Source organism: Pinus tabuliformis, chromosome 1_2 (assembly GCF_031772625.1).
Source record: "Pinus tabuliformis cultivar Carrire ecotype Pingquan chromosome 1_2, CPIR1, whole genome shotgun sequence".
In the NCBI taxonomy this organism is placed as follows: Eukaryota; Viridiplantae; Streptophyta; class Pinopsida; order Pinales; family Pinaceae; genus Pinus; species Pinus tabuliformis.
Window position 1 is genome coordinate 159682343 of NC_142298.1, and position 15956 is coordinate 159698298.

The 15956-nt window shown below is 41.9% G+C and overlaps 1 protein-coding gene across 1 annotated transcript; it reads left to right on the plus strand.

Moving 5' to 3' along the window:
• The first annotated feature begins 1093 nt into the window (after positions 1-1093).
• LOC149204994 (uncharacterized) lies at positions 1094-7023 on the plus strand. The gene is made up of 2 exons (XM_089397262.1): positions 1094-2533; positions 2797-7023. The coding sequence occupies exons 1-2, from the start codon at positions 1094-1096 to the stop codon at positions 7021-7023; spliced, it is 5667 nt and encodes a 1888-aa protein (XP_089253388.1).
• The last annotated feature ends 8933 nt before the right edge of the window (positions 7024-15956 follow it).

Here is a 15956-nt window from a genome sequence, read left to right on the forward strand (position 1 = left end):
ATTTCCATAAGTGTTTCTAAAGGGGGGCATGGGGAAAACATTTCTAGAAATGACCTTTTCACTCAAAGCATGAGAAACATGGGGTAATGGTCGCCACTCTTGGCGATGTGCGCCCCATGGAAACTTAGTTCTACTAACCGCATAATTTTAAATAAATTGTGTACTAGATGCATAATTTGAGATAGTGCTATTCAGAAGAAGGAAAAATGGTAAGGTTTTGGTCTAATGATCTCTTCAAAGAAGTTATTTTTTTCATTTATACGATGGTAACAATTTGGTATATAGTAAATCCAATAAAAGATGATTTTTCTTTGATTAATAGGAGGTAAGAATTGAAATATATTGTTGAAAGACTACATAGGATTTTCATAAAAAAAATTCTTGTTATGCAATGTGATCGTTACATAATATTGATGATAATAGTCCATGTACTTTGACTTAGTTTTTCAAAACTAAAATATTTTGCAAACCAATATGAAAACACCTTTTTCTAACCTTTCAATTCAAAAAAAGAAAACTAGTCATTAAAAAAGTTGTAAATTTCACACATTTTGAAGATAAAAGATAATTTAAATATTTTTTTATCTAAATATTGTTATATACAATGAAATAATAAATATTTAAATATTTTTTGTATTAAAAAACTATTCATTAAAGTTTTTAATATAGATTTGAAATAAGTTAATATTATTATCTTCCATATACAAATAAAAGTTTAAACTTAAATATATAATTGTAATTATTCATCTCTTGAATAGTAACATAATAGTGTGTCTTGCTATGTTACTAGTAACATAGCAGTCTCTGTTACACATGTATAATAAAGAAAAGATAAAAATAGATACATATAAGTTTTTATTATAACAATAATTTAGATTAAATCCAAATTATATAAATTGAAAAATTGTATCTTTATATTTATGTTAAAATTTATATATTTCTGAGTAATGATGATGTCGGCATTCTAAGAAGAAGAAGGAAAAAAGGCACTCTGATGCGATCTCTGGTACCCTGCAACCTAACCCTAACCTGCTGCCGCCGCACCTGACTGTTCACCCTGCAACTGCCGCCGTTCCTCTGCTGGTCGATAGCAATGGAATTGGCGGGCGGAGGGGAGAGCTCTGCTCCCCCTCCAAATCACTCTGCAAAGTCTGACAAAACTATGCTGCACTCTTCTGACGCTGGCCCTGATGCAGGACATGGCGACAATCAGAAAGCTGAGGCAAAGCTCCATACGGCCCCGACAGAAAACGATGATGCTGACAAAGAAAACCATGACAAAGTCAAGGCGACCCAGCCTAAAGCAACCTCAGCCACATGCATTCCAAAAGCTGCTGAACCCATCAAGGTAGACTTGCCCAGCCACCGTATCAATGGTGAAATCCAGTACATGCAAGATCACGCCCTCATAGGCAAATTTTTAGGCTTTTGGCCCACGGAGAAAGCATTACAAGGCTGGATAGCCTCAAAATGGAAGCCCAAGGGACAAATAACTCTGCAACTCGGGCCAAAGGGTTTCTTTACAGCTATATTCCACTGTGTGGAGGACAGAGTGAGGATATTCGAAGGAGGGCCGTACTTCTTCAATTCGTCCGGCCTCTATCTCACGGAATGGAAGCCCAGATTCAACCCTGACAAAGAGGATTTCAGTTGGGCCCCCGTCTGGATCAGGATGTACTCCCTCCCGGTAGAATACTGGAAAGAAGAAACTCTGGCAGACATAGGCAACAAACTGGGCACCTTCATACGAGTTGCAGCAGAGACAAAGACTCGTAAGTACACCTCCTATGCTAGGATCTGCGTCCAGATGCATCTGACCAACGCCCTCGCGGATACGGTAAAACTCTATCACGATGATTATGAATGGTCTCAAACTTTAGATTATGAACATATTCCTTTCCGCTGCCGTAAGTGTCATGAGCATGGCCATTTATTTCGGGACTGTCCTTTAAATTCCCAGTCCAAAGCAGCTACTGCTGTCGCGGAAATAGATTCTGAAGGTTTCATCAAAGTCCCTAACCGCCGCAGGCATACCAAAAAGAGCCAGCCAGTTCCTGAAAACCCCTTCAAAGAGAACCTCCAGAACAAATTCTCTGTTCTTGCTACGCAGGAAAAAGAGAATCACACCAGCTCTGAGTCCCCTCACCAACCCTCTGAACCATCTTCCTCCCTCCCTCATTTGAATCCCCCGCAATCCTCCGCCCCGGACCCTATCAATCCCTCTCCCATCCCCTCCTTGGAAAAAGGTAAATCCATATCTAGTTTTAGCTCCCTCTCGTCTTCTAAAGAGCAACCCTCTGTGGTTCTAGAACGGCCGGATGAAGATATGGAAACAGAAGCCACTCTTGCTCTCAGGCTTCAGCACGAAGCAGAAGAAGAAGTTCCAGGTGAAATCACTGTTATGGAAGAAGACCAAACGGAAGTCATCATCGATGGCTTAGATATCTTTACACTTGAGGCGGCCTGCAAACAAAAAGAATTCAACTCCATTCAACCTTGGCAAATCGACAAACTGGAAGGAGTCTTAGCCAAGGTACAGCATAACAAAAGCCTGGGCATCCAAGGAGGCAGTCCATGGGATGGAAAAAAGTTACTCAAGGATCTCAAGAAAAGGGGAAGGAAGACAGACCTCCAGCGCACCATAGCATTGGGAGAAATACTTATGGAATCAGGACAATTCCCTAAGTTGACAAAGTTCTACAAACCCAAATCACAATTTACATGAAGTTAATATCCTGGAATGTGAGAGGACTCAACAGCCCCTCAAAACACAGAATGATCAAACATCTGATTCAGCAAGAAAAACCCACCATAGTTTTTTTGCAAGAAACCAAAAGCACCACTGATGCTATTGAACGAATCCGTGGCAAAGTTTGGGCAGGAAGCAGGGCTATCTCTGTTGATGCCTCAGGCGCCTCAGGAGGGTTAGCTATTCTTTGGAACCCACAGATCATCACATTATATGACTATCACGCCACACTCCATCTCCTTCAAGCTTCATTCCACCTAGTTGGCACGAACATTCATGGTCACCTCACAAATGTCTATTTTCCACAATCTATTCAGCAAAAAATAGAACTTCTAGAAACGCTTGCTCTTCTCAATGAAAACAGACAATTCCCGCTTTGGATCGGGGGAGGAGACTTCAACACAATAACTTCCATGGCAGAGAAACAGGGCGGCCGAATTGGGCTTGACAGTGATAGTGAAAGCCTCAAAGAGTTCATTCAAAATAATCACCTTATGGACATCCCTACCTCGAATGGAATCTTCACATGGACCAACAAACGCAGAGGTATCCAACACATCGCCTCACGCCTTGACAGATTCTTCCTTTCTGACAATGCTATCCATTTAGGAGGGGACTTCAATGCCTCCATCCTTCCTCATAGTGGATCCGATCACTGGCCAATTTTGTTACAATGGTCCAGACCTGGCAATCAATGTAACCGGCCCTTCAGATTTGAAGCGTTCTGGCTCACAAATGCCACTTTCAGAAAAGTAGTCAATGATGCATGGACAGCCTACACTCCGCCGCAGGGTGCCAAAATGTATCAATTTCAACAAAAGCTAAAGAATTTGAAGTATGTCCTCAAAATCTGGAACCGCACAAGTTTTGGCAACATTCAAGAGAAGCGTTCTCAATTAGAGCAGCAAATGAGCAAACTCCAGCAAAATCTCATACATCATGGCAGAACAGAAGAACAAGCAAAGCAGGAACAGGAACTCTGGAACCAAATAGAAGAACGCAGGAAGCAAGAAGAAATACTATGGCGGCAAAAATCGAGAATCAACTGGCTCAAAGAAGGCGAGAAAAACACAAAATTCTTTCACAAGACCGCTATCCAAAGGCGAATGCATAACAATATAGCGTTCATCAACAACCAACAAGGCGAAAGAATTGAAGAGCATGAGAACATGGAGAAGGAATTTACAGGGTATTTCAAGGACATCTTAACGGAGCCCGTTGAGAACAGGGAAGCAGCTATCCGCGCCATCACGCAACATATTCCCAGCATTATCACAGAGGATCACAACACCAGACTTCTCCAGCCCACGACCCTGCAAGAAATTGAAGAAGCCATGGCTCAACTCAAAGACGGAAAAGCACCTGGTCCCGATGGCTTCACAGCCAATTTTTTCCACGAATTTTGGGACCTCATCAAGTATGAAGTATGGAACCTGGTTGAAGAATCCCGAAGTATGCACTGGATCCTTCCGGCCCTTAATACCACCTTCCTAGCTCTGGTACCCAAAGGTGAGGAACCAAACAGGCCGGAAAACTTCAGACCTATCGCGCTCTGCAACGTCATATACAAGCTAATCTCAAAAGTGATCGCAAACAGGCTCAAACCTCTCCTTCCCCTGCTCATATCCCCGGAGCAAACAGGCTATGTGGAAGGACGGCAGATTATGGATGGGATCATATTATCAAATGAGGTCATACACTCTTTAAAGCTCCTCAAAAAACCAGGTATGATCCTAAAACTTGACCTCTCCAAAGCTTTTGATAAGCTTAGCTGGAATTTTATACAAAAAATGCTTCTAGCCTTTGGATTTAATGCTACATGGACCAGGTGGATCATGAGTCTCATCACTTCTCCTAGCTTTTCAGTTCTCCTAAACGGATCTCCCTCGTCTCCTTTCAAGCCCTCTCGTGGCATAAGACAAGGGGATCCTCTCTCACCCTTTATCTTTGTTTTAATGGCGGAGGGTCTTAGCAGACTACTCAAAGCAGCTATAGCCTCTAACAAGCTCAAAGGTATTTCCATTCATGGCCTCAATCCGTTGTCCCATCAACAATTTGTGGACGACACCATGTTATTTGGCCATCCATCCTCAAAAGAAGCCTCCATGTTTAAATCGCTCCTCTCTCTTTACTCAGAAGCTTCAGGTACCTCTATCAATGCCTCCAAGTCTCAGCTTTTCTTTTTCAATACCCCCCTCTCCACACAGAGAAATATAGCCAGAATTTTGGGATTCTCCATCTCCCATCTGCCTTCTAAATATCTTGGAGCGCCACTCACCGCGTCGGCTATTAAAAATACCTCCTGGCAATCTCTCCTTGACAAGCTGGAATCTAAACTCGCTTTGTGGACTTTCCGTGCTCTCAACATGGCAGGAAGATTGGTCTTGATCAAGTCTGTCCTTCAAGCTATGCCGCTGTACCTCTTCTCCACTTTGGCAGCTCCAAAATGGGTTCTCAAAGCCATTCGCAATTTACAACGCAACTTTCTCTGGGGCTCCACAGGTAGAAATCGAAAATGGGCCCTTGTGAATTGGAAGGAGGTGTGCAAACTCAAATCAGAGGGCGGGCTAGGGCTTAGAGATCCACTTCAAAGCAACAACACTATGGGTGCCAGAATGTGGTGGAACTGGCTCTCCAAGCCTCACGCACCTTGGGCCCGCTTATGGCAAGCAAAGTATGCTATGGGAAGTCAGTGGCAAGATCTAATCAGAATCAACTCCAGCGCCCAAGGCTCCCCAATCTGGAATGCTGCTAAGATACACAGTCGATTTATACAGGAACACAGTTTTTGGGAAATTCACTCTGGCACGTCAGCCAAGTTCTGGGAGGATTCGTGGCAGCAACTCCCCAAGCTTGCCGATCTATTCCAGATGCCACACTGGCAATCGTATATGCAGCAAGAAAACCTCATACATGTGCACCAATTCTGGCATCCAACGCTCAACCAAGACTATCAAACATGGAGACTTGCAAACAGTTGGCAAAGGGACTGGGAAGGTGAACCATACTCAGACTTGGATCAGGAACTCACACAACGCAGAATACGATACTCTCACCAGCAGGACAAGCTTAGATGGGGTCACAAGCACAAAGGCACATTTACCACTAAAGAGGCACATCAGCTGCGCTACTCAGACAGCCAAGATAATCATGACCAAATCTGGGCGCGTGTATGGCTTTCAGGGCTTTGGCCCAAAATTTCAACCTTCCTATGGCTTCTCAGCAAAAAGCGCATACTTACTTGGGATAATTTATTGAAGCGCGGTTTCATTGGGCCCTCTAGATGCCCAAACTGCAATCTTCAAGCAGAGACAATCAGCCATCTCATGGAGTCCTGTACACTTGCAAAGCAGCTATGGGAAAGGGTGGAATCCTGTAACAACAGAGCAGCACCAAGAGGCGAGGATATAACTGACAATCTCAGGAATTGGAGCAAGAACCCGTTCCAAAGCCAATTCCTCAACACACTATGGGATCTCATTCCTGGTTTTCTGTACTGGCTCCTCTGGAAGGAGCGTAACTCTCGCATCTTCAACAACTCCTCCCGGACAATAGATGCTCTGTGGCTCATCTATAAAAGAAATATCCAGGAAACCTTAGCCATCAAATCCTGGTATGACACTGACATGCCAGAGGGGCAGCAGGAAAGGGATATTTTAAAAGCTTGGAATCTTGACCCTTCAACCTTTGCAAAGGTCATCACGCGTCCCCCCAGCAACCCCTCCTCTCCGTCCTCATGGTCCCTACCTGCTCTCAACTCTTTCAAGCTCAACTTTGACGGAGCAGCAAAGGGTAATCCGGGTCCAGCTGGTTATGGAGGAATCATCAGAAGTCATACAGGTGCTCCCATGCACATCTATTATGGCTCTCTTGGCAAAGATACCAATAATGTTGCAGAAATGGAAGGACTTTGGCAGGGGATCTGTATTGCGGAGCAACTTCAGTTCTTTCCACTAGAGGTTGAAGGAGACTCGCTGATCCTTATTAATGCCGCCAAAAAAATCCAAGCAGGAACAGCTGCGGACAAAGTTGCAACCAGCTGGAGACTTCTAAGCAGGTTGGAAGACTTGGCAGCTAAGCTTACAAATCCACATAGCCTATCCTTTCAGCATGTGCGAAGAACAGCTAATAAAGTAGCCGACAGACTAGCCAACCAAGGAGTTTCTAACTTCTTCTCAGGATCCTTGGACATAGTCGATGATGAACACCTCAAAAAAGACTGCATCACCCTGGTGCAAAAGGATCTCTCCCCCCCGGATGCGGGTGGTTGCTAGCGCAATAGGGCCCATGGCTTGTCAACAGGGCAGGTGTCCGCCCGGACAAGCCACGTACCTACAAAGGACATGCCTTAAACTCGCAAGCATGCAGCATTCAGGGAGGGGCGTTAATACTGGCTGCAGAGCCGTCCCTTCGACATTCATTGCCAGCATTGAAACGCTAACCATGGCCCTTCAAAGCCGAACGCTCGCGGACATTCCTCTGCATTTCTCGCCTGCACCGGTTCTGATCTGGAAGGAAGGGGCGGAAGCTCATTACTTCGGCTCTCTGTCTGGCTGTGAGAGCGATTGTGAAGGTTCAGGTGCCACAGACCTGAGCAATTGGAACGCTGGACAGTTCAGTTGTGAGCCTGGTCGTTTGAAGGTTCTGCATACATTCAATCCGCAGTCTTGTTGGGGAATTGGGAGTCTGGTGCAGGGGAACAACTTGTGTATACACACTCGCCATCCGCTCTCCTTCAGAATGCAACGCGAAAGGCTTCGGGGTACCAGTCGTCGGGGCAGTTTCAGTGGAAGAGCCCCTTCCCCCTCCTCCTCCATAGAAGATTCCTCTGAGCACAGAAGACCGAGAGGCAGGCCTCCAGGCAGAGGTAGAATTGTGGAACCGCCGGAAAGAATGGAATGCGGGCATACAGAACATCCGATGGTAAGATATCGCCTCCCCTGCACTCTGGCCAATTCGACCTTCTTCGTCACTGTTTCAGTTGAACATTGTCGTAATCCGTGGGGTGATGATGATGCCCCCCATGCTGACCCTCCGCGGATTCCTGGGGTTGTCCCGACTGTGGAAATGGAATTCCCGGCCATTGACATGATGAGGCCTATTCATGACCCTGGAGCTGGTCCAAGCGAGCCTGTGCAACGCCATGGTGCTGGTCCAAGCGAGCCTGTACAGTGCAATGTTGGTAAGGGCAAAGCAATTCTCCAGCCTCCCTGCTGCCAGATGGAGGACGAGCCTCAGACCACGGATGAAGACTAATGCGCGCTCCAGGTTCCTCTGCATGTTTTTTCTCGCTGTCAGCTCTCCTTGCGACCACATATATGTCTGCAATTGGTCTTTTTGTACTTCAGTTCATCTCTATGATGATGTCGGTTATCTGTTACTTCTGTTATGGTGTCTATGTGTCCATCGTGTCTATGGTGTCTACATGTTGATAAAGTGTCTATGTTGTCTCAGTCCATGTGTCGGCCACGTCAGCGTCACTCTGGTTCCAGCTTTTGTATCCCTGTTATGAACTTTCTTGTGTTTACAGTTGGTCCCAGGACCAGTTTTACAGGGTCGCGGCCCTGGTGTAATACTGTTAATGTAACTTTGCTCTCGATGTAATATATTTTAGCTCAGTCTTATTTAGAAAAAAAAAAAAAAATTATATATTTCTATTTGGATTTAGGTTAAACTTCATATATTTACACTTATATACATGCTTTTCTAGTTATAGGGATTTTTTTCTGTAAATTATGATATCATTTTATTAATTCATTCATACAAGTTTTTAAACTATAATTTAATATTTTTATGTGTTTCAAATTTTTAGTTAAGAATATAATATAATTTATAGTATAAATAAATATAATAATTAAAAATATGTTTGTAAAACAATAATTTCTAACTAATAATTTAGATAAATATAATAATTAATAATATACATATATTTATAAAATATTATACATTCAAAAAAAAAAATTGTGTTGTCTTTAATGCGATTTTTTGAAAACTTTTTCCTCATTTAATTTGTCTAAAATCTCACAGGAATTTATTGAAATCACGACTTTGATGGGTGAAATCTACACAATCGAAGTGCCCTAGTGGTTTTTCAGGATGCTCAAACCATATATACAGTAAAAAATCGAGTTTAAATAACAAAAATAATATATTACATTGAATGAAAACAAATGATTTGACTCGTTTGCTTCTTGAGATCTCAATTATAGCCAAGCTGACGACGATGTGAAATCAAAAATATGAAAGTGATTATTATAATATTTCATAAGGACCAAAAGCATATTTGCTTAGTTACAACCATAAAATGGTGACATCAAATATCTTTTAGCCAATTCTATAGGAGCAATATTATAATCCTGACTTGTTTATTTTCCATTATCTATTATTCTAATCCCAATATCTGAACGAATACCCTATTAATATTTTCTCAATGATAATATTATATATTCACATTACAAAATCTTATTATTGCAAAGCCTTTCTTCCAACTTACTTGGTTATTGTGATGGAAAGGAAAGATGAAATCATTATATCCAATACATACATAAATTGCCGCTATCATCATTCAAAATGGAATTTTCTTCAACGTTTCTTTTACTATGTCACATGTCCAAGAAATGGATATAAAATGACAATACGGTTAGGTATTCAATGTCCATAAAAATAAATTACGTTTAGAAGTCAATAAATAACATGCAATTGATATTAGTATGTTCGATGATTAGCTTCCAAAGGATGATTATACTGCTTCAGTTCCTTCAGCTTGCACTAACATGGTGATAGACATAGTTGGCACTGCCATGACATGGTTATAGTTGCTGGTGTAGATTAAGCCCATAAATTAACGCATTATTATTCACTTCACATCTCTTGAACTGTTACATGAGACTAGAAAAATAAGTAATCAATTAACTCCAAAGTATTTTGTTAAGATATGGTCAAAGAGAGTTCCAGTCATATCTGTGAAAATAAATATATAATTGAGGAATACTCTAAATACCCACTACTGGTTTCATTACATTGTGTGTCGATTCATTTGCGTTAATCCATAAATATGAACTTTACATGAAAGGGTTCATTTTCGCAATAAGTACTTTCCACGAGCACATTAAATCTGAGATTAACACTTTCCATGAGTAAGTACTTTCCATTTGTCCATGTGTGTGGTTAGCTCTTCATTTATGAACAACCTTGCCCTTCTGTAGAGTACATCTTTAAATTAAATCGGATCAATTTCTTGAAAATAGCATGTAAAAGTTCATTAAGAAGGAATTTGTGGTGGAAAGTTTTTAAAGTATTTGGAAATTCTATATTGGTAAAAGAAGAAAATGTTGTAGATCATCTGAGTAATTGGGAGATTATTATCTATCTCCAATCTGGTGTATATAAGTTTTCTCTTCCTCGGTTTTTCTGATCAATCCTTAATCCATAACAAAAACCTGAGTTTGTTGCATTTGAAATTGATGAAAAGAGTGAATCATGGCGTGTCCATTGTAATGCCGATATGTACAATAATTATGCACTATTTCATCATCAATTTATATTCCCTGGAAATGTTTTCGTTAAAACATGATACATAAACCAATCTAGCCAGAAATAAAAGGTAAGAAACAAGGAATATATATATCTAATTTGATCATTATTAGAAGCTATGACCACTCATGCTAATAGGTGACATATTTTTGGGTGCAGGATCCCCCAAGGGCTGTTTTCGGGGCTTAGAGCACAGATTTTGGTCCAATTTTGTAATTTCAATGTAAAGACTCTGTATTTTGTGCGCACGAAGCGTGTAGTTGTTAAAAGGTCATAGGGTTGTCCGCCCTTATTTTGATAATGTAATGTCGGCTATAGAAGATCTACCCATGGTCCGCGGACCATGGGATTGTATAAATAGAGTGAAGATCTAAGTAGTTAAAACAATCAATCGAAGATGGAATAATGAAGATATATGAGAGATAGCTTTGAAGTGTAAAGTCTAGTTTTGTGTCGTAGCGTAGGAAGAGGCTTTCCAGCTGAGTGCACAGAGGCCTAGTAGTCCATAGGTGAATGCAGAGACCCCTGTAGCTAAGTGCGCAGGGTATGTCGAGTTTGTAATCATCTGGAAGTATTAATAAAGAGAAGTTTCTATCAATTCTGTGTCTTTATTTCCTATTTTAGGCATCTTTTATATTGGGTATGAATTTCACTTCTAATTCTTATATGATGTGTGAATGTGTATAACTGTATTGGTTAAGTGAATGGAAGTTAGAATATTTGTTTACGCGAATATAATTAAGATATGTTAATAAGATAAGTAAGAAGCTTGGCGTAATTTGGGAAACATCACAGTTCGCTACCCCTGGTTAGCGCTGTGCAAAAGTCAATGGTAATAGATCGTGAAGGTACTGAGGGTTAGAATAGAGCGTGAAGTGACCCGCATGAAGGCAAGCTCTAGTTGGAATAATCTGACATCACAACCATCTCAAGGGTGTGGAAACTTGGTTCCAGCATCATCCCATACTACTTCCGGTGAGACTTTAGTCTGCGCTCCGCGAGCTAATGCCGAAAGGGCTAATAGTGTAGGGATTTGTTTAGCTAAATAACTCTGAACCTAGGCCAAGCCCCCATAAGCCAACAAATGGTTCTATTGTCGGGACTGGAATCTGCATAGAGATGTGTGATGTTGTATCACTGGAATCCATCTAAGAAAGAAATTGAAGGGTGGTTAGATAAAAGAATTCATGAGTTCGCAATGTAGGAGAACAAAAACCCGCGACTGCCAAAATAAGAGTGGCTAGACAGCTACCTATATACAGAGATCCACGAAATCTTTTTCATGTCCTTCCCTACTGAGCTATAAAAGTGGATTTTGAGGCTAGCATATAGCCAAGGAAGATGGAAGTTTGACGATCCTATTGTGTGGACCCTGGAGCTAGTACGAATGTTGGAAGCATTGGAGGATAAGATCATGCACACCGTCAATCTTTGGCTCAATCGCATTATAGGAGGATTTGTTATTGAGTTCGTGGTTGATAGCTCAGTTAACTATAGCGAGGAAGAGTGATTCTTTCTCAAAGGACCACAAGGTAAGTACGTAAAATCTTTGAATACTTGGATCAAAATGCTGTAGTGCGAAAAGTGGGTTATGCAGTTACCTTGATGTTCGGGGCTACGCGAAGTGGAATGGTTTATAGGAATGAAGGAAATAAGGGTTTAGAAAATAGCCCCTTGATTTCACCTCTGCAAGGGAATGAGGAAGAGCTCGTGAAGTTCTCTTCATGAAGTGCTATTCATCTAATAAGACAAAGAATCCCATGAATCCCACCTCTGACCACACCACCACTAGCCTCACCACCATCGTCTCCATCTTTGCCCGTACCACCTCCACCACCACCACGATTCAGTATGGCGAACACACTGAAGTTTCCTTTTATCAAAGGCTTCGAAAATGAGGATCCAGACCAATTCTAGTTCGTAGTGAAGGTTGTATGGGAAGCGCAAGGTGTTACCGATGACCATATAAAGAAAGTGACACTGGTTAGCGCCCTGCAAGATCGCGCGCTGACCTGGTATATTAAGTACTCGAACAATAACCCGAATGTGACAGTAGCGAACATCGAAGTAGCACTAAGTGGGAAATTTAGCAAGCCTAAATGTCAAGCACACTCGATTATTAGATTCATAGAAATAATGATGCTACCAGGTGAGATGGCTTGGGAGCTGGATTAGAGGCTAAAATACACGATTCGTGAAGCAAACATAAATCTAACAGATGGACAACATCGTGAATAGTTTGTAGCTTCGCTACTACCACACTTATGGAGTGCGTTGTCACAACAAAAGATAATGACTCAAGCAGAGGCCCTGGAGATTGCCATGAGACTACATGAGACCCCGATGCAAGATCCTAACCTGGGAGTTCAACAGATCCACGTGTAGTTGAAGAACCTGTGCCTTGAGATGCAGAGTTTGAAACAGGACAGGATGATTTGACCAAAAGTGCGCGAAGAAGTGAGGTGCATATAATTCAAGTGTCAATCTCATGACAAAAACCACTGCCTAGTCTTTAAAAATTACCTCGTAGGAGGAGGACCAATGCATTTAGGGTCGGAAGCTCAAGTAGGAGCTAGCATGACGCGTGCTTTGTGGTGCGCGATTTGCCAAATAGCTGGAAAACATGCCACGCAAACTTCAAAACATTTTTTCTGCTACTTTTGTAGGTTGTTAGGACATCACGAGCATAATTGCAGAAGCTATGGATTCATGATGGATAGAACTCCCACCTACATGGTTTAGGCTGAAATGCAGCCCCTTTACCAAAATGCAGGAATGATGCGAAAAGGATTTCAGGGGCGCGGACGAGGCCGAGGCAGAGGGGTACTTGGTAGAGGTTGCGGCCAAATTATTTGATATAATTACAGAGGTCCAGGACACTATGCATGTGATTGCATGAATCTGACGCGCCCATCATGTAAATATTGCATGCTATTTGATCATGAGATAGAAGATATTCCTACACTGATAGCTAGGATACCTGACAAAGGATTGCTACTCGCTCCCTCAACTCAAAACATGCAGATGATGAGGTCTAAGTTGTGCAAGAAAGATCTGACAATAAACATTGTGCTCTGAAGTGGAATCGCAATGGGAGATGACAAAGGGAAACAACCAGAAGACAATACTTGGTTTTGTAAAGCCCTGGCGACAGAGGTCAAGTTTGATATGGAGTGCACATAGGAAACCTTCATGGAAGCTAAGAAGAACTTCGTTGACACCTCCACTTCAGGAAGCAAAGATAAATTGAAGTTGGAGATGGACCCATCCATGCTCACAACTTTCCTGGAAACATGTATGAAGTTACTGCGTGATAGTAAGGGTATGAAAGGGTTACATGAGCTCATTAACAGATGCATTGGGACCGTGCCATGAGAACTGCATGTAGCCCGAAAGATTGGAAAGCATAATACTAGGACAGGCTGTGAAATGAGACTCATCGCGTAGATAGGAGAATATGAGATGGATCAAGTCATTCTGGATTTGGGATCAGATTCGAATGTTCTATCGAAACCGACATGGGAATGAATGGAGAGAGCCATGCCGCAATGGTCTCTAATTTAGCTAAGGATGGTGAATCAATAGAAAATAATACCCATGGGGCGAGCGCGCTGGAAGATTTCAAAGTGAAAGAGATTGTTGATTACTACAATGCCCATGCCACGCTCCTAGGAATTGACTGGGCCACTGATATGAATGAGGTAATCAATCTGAAGAAGAAAAAAATGATCTTTGAGTAAAAGTCACTGCGTAATTATGACCCTAGACCTTACTGAAGGATCACACTATACAAAGCCAGTCCATGACTATGCAAGTGATGATGATTTGGACTGCATCTACAAGATACCAATGCAAGACCAAGACTGGGTGAATCCCATCACGGATGGATGGATTACATGGGAGTGCAACAGCTCCTTCACATTGGATTCTGATGACGAAATAGAATGCTGGTAGAATCAGTTACATGAAGTAACTACACTAAATTGCCATATGATGACTAGGTCACTACGTTGTGTGTTGATAAAAGTAAGAGATCTACCCACTTATGATGGTCTAAATGAGGTAAATACCTTCCTGGATGCATTTGGAAGTGAGGTGATAGAAAAGCAACGCATCCAGGCCTTTGATTGGGTACTACATGCTACACCCGTGAGATGGTGGGGTATGCATAAAGTAAGCTTTGAGGATTGGCCTGAATGTAGGAGAATGATGCAAGTACGATTTGGGAAGCCTAAGATGCAACTGACAGACAAGTATGACGGGCAGGATGACCCACGCAAACATGTGGGCAAGTGGACGTAGGACTATGGAGAAAAACTACAACCTAAGTGGGTGCACCTGTTCTATCATACCCTAGATGTTATACCAATGAACTCGTATATAGAAACAGAGCTCTGCCATGGGATAGGTTTATGGGATATCCTGCATGAAGGATTCATGATGACCTTTAGTTTTGAGGATGGGTGGGACAGTATTGACGGAGCACTACAAGAGGTAAAAGCAACCATATTTACGATACCAAAGGAGACTTTAGACCTGATTAAGCCTGAATGGGCTACTTAGCTGAGTTGCATGCTAGAATGTTTTAATGTAATTGCTGAAGAGGATGATGAGGAAAAGGGGTATATTAAAATTCTAGAAACAAAAGGCCAGCATGAGGTTCAAGGACCACATATTCAGAACCCTGATATAATCGCATCGGTGAAAACTAAGAAGGTGAACATTGGTGTGGAGGCAAACCCAAATTTGCGAGGATTAGAGACTACTGGGATGATGTGTTGGTGGATAAGGTCATTAAACTACTTCGCAAGTGTCAGGAATTATTCCCTACCAAGTTTATGGATTTTAAATGAATAATTGATTATTTAGGAGTAATGAATATCACGTTAAAGCCCGATGCAAAGCCAGTTAAGAAGAGGCCTTACCACTTAAATCTGAAATACAAGGAGAAGATTCGCGTAAAATTAGAAAAAATGCTCGCAACAGGCATCATTGAGCCCGTGGAAGAATCCGATTAGGTAAGCCCAATGGTGGTACAAGAGAAGAACCAAAAGGATTAGATAATGATATGCATGGGTCTAAGAAAATTGAATGATGCTTGTGTGCATGATCCATTCCCAAATCTGTTCACGGATGAAGTGTTGCACAATGTAGGAGGTCCGGAGGCATATTCTTTCACTGATGGGTTCTCGAGGTACCACCAGATCAAAATCGCACTGGAGGATAGGAGCAAGACAACCTTCGCGACTGAGTGGGGTTTCTTTCAATATATTGTCATGATGTTTGAATTGAAGAATTCCTCTGCTATCTTTTCGTGCGTGGTTTTCACGGAATTCAAGGAATATATTCATAAGTTCTTGGAGGTGTATTTTGATGACTGAACTGTATTTGGGTTGGTTAAGTGCCATGTAGCGAGCTTGCCCTTGATTCTGGATACCTGTCGAAGATACCAAATCGCACTCAACCTCAAGAAGTGTTTTTTCCTCATTCATTTTGGGAACCTATTGGGGCATGTTGTTTGCAGACAAGGGCTGATGGTATACCCTGCGAAGATCATGGTGATTCTGAACTTGGAAGTGCCAAGAAGTGTGAAAGAGTTGCATGCCACTCTGAGACATACAGGATATTACAGAAAGTTATCAAAGGCTATGCCTAGATCACCGTGCCAATGGAA

What these genes read in the sequence shown, in the direction of transcription:
- LOC149204994 (XM_089397262.1), top strand. Translation starts at nt 1,094, where the DNA reads ATGGAATTGGCGGGCGGAGGGGAGAGCTCTGCTCCCCCTCCAAATCAC. An exon ending in TGGAAGGAGTCTTAGCCAAG is followed by an intron (nt 2,534 to 2,796) that starts GTACAGCATAAC and finishes CATCTGATTCAG; the next exon opens with CAAGAAAAACCCACCATAGT.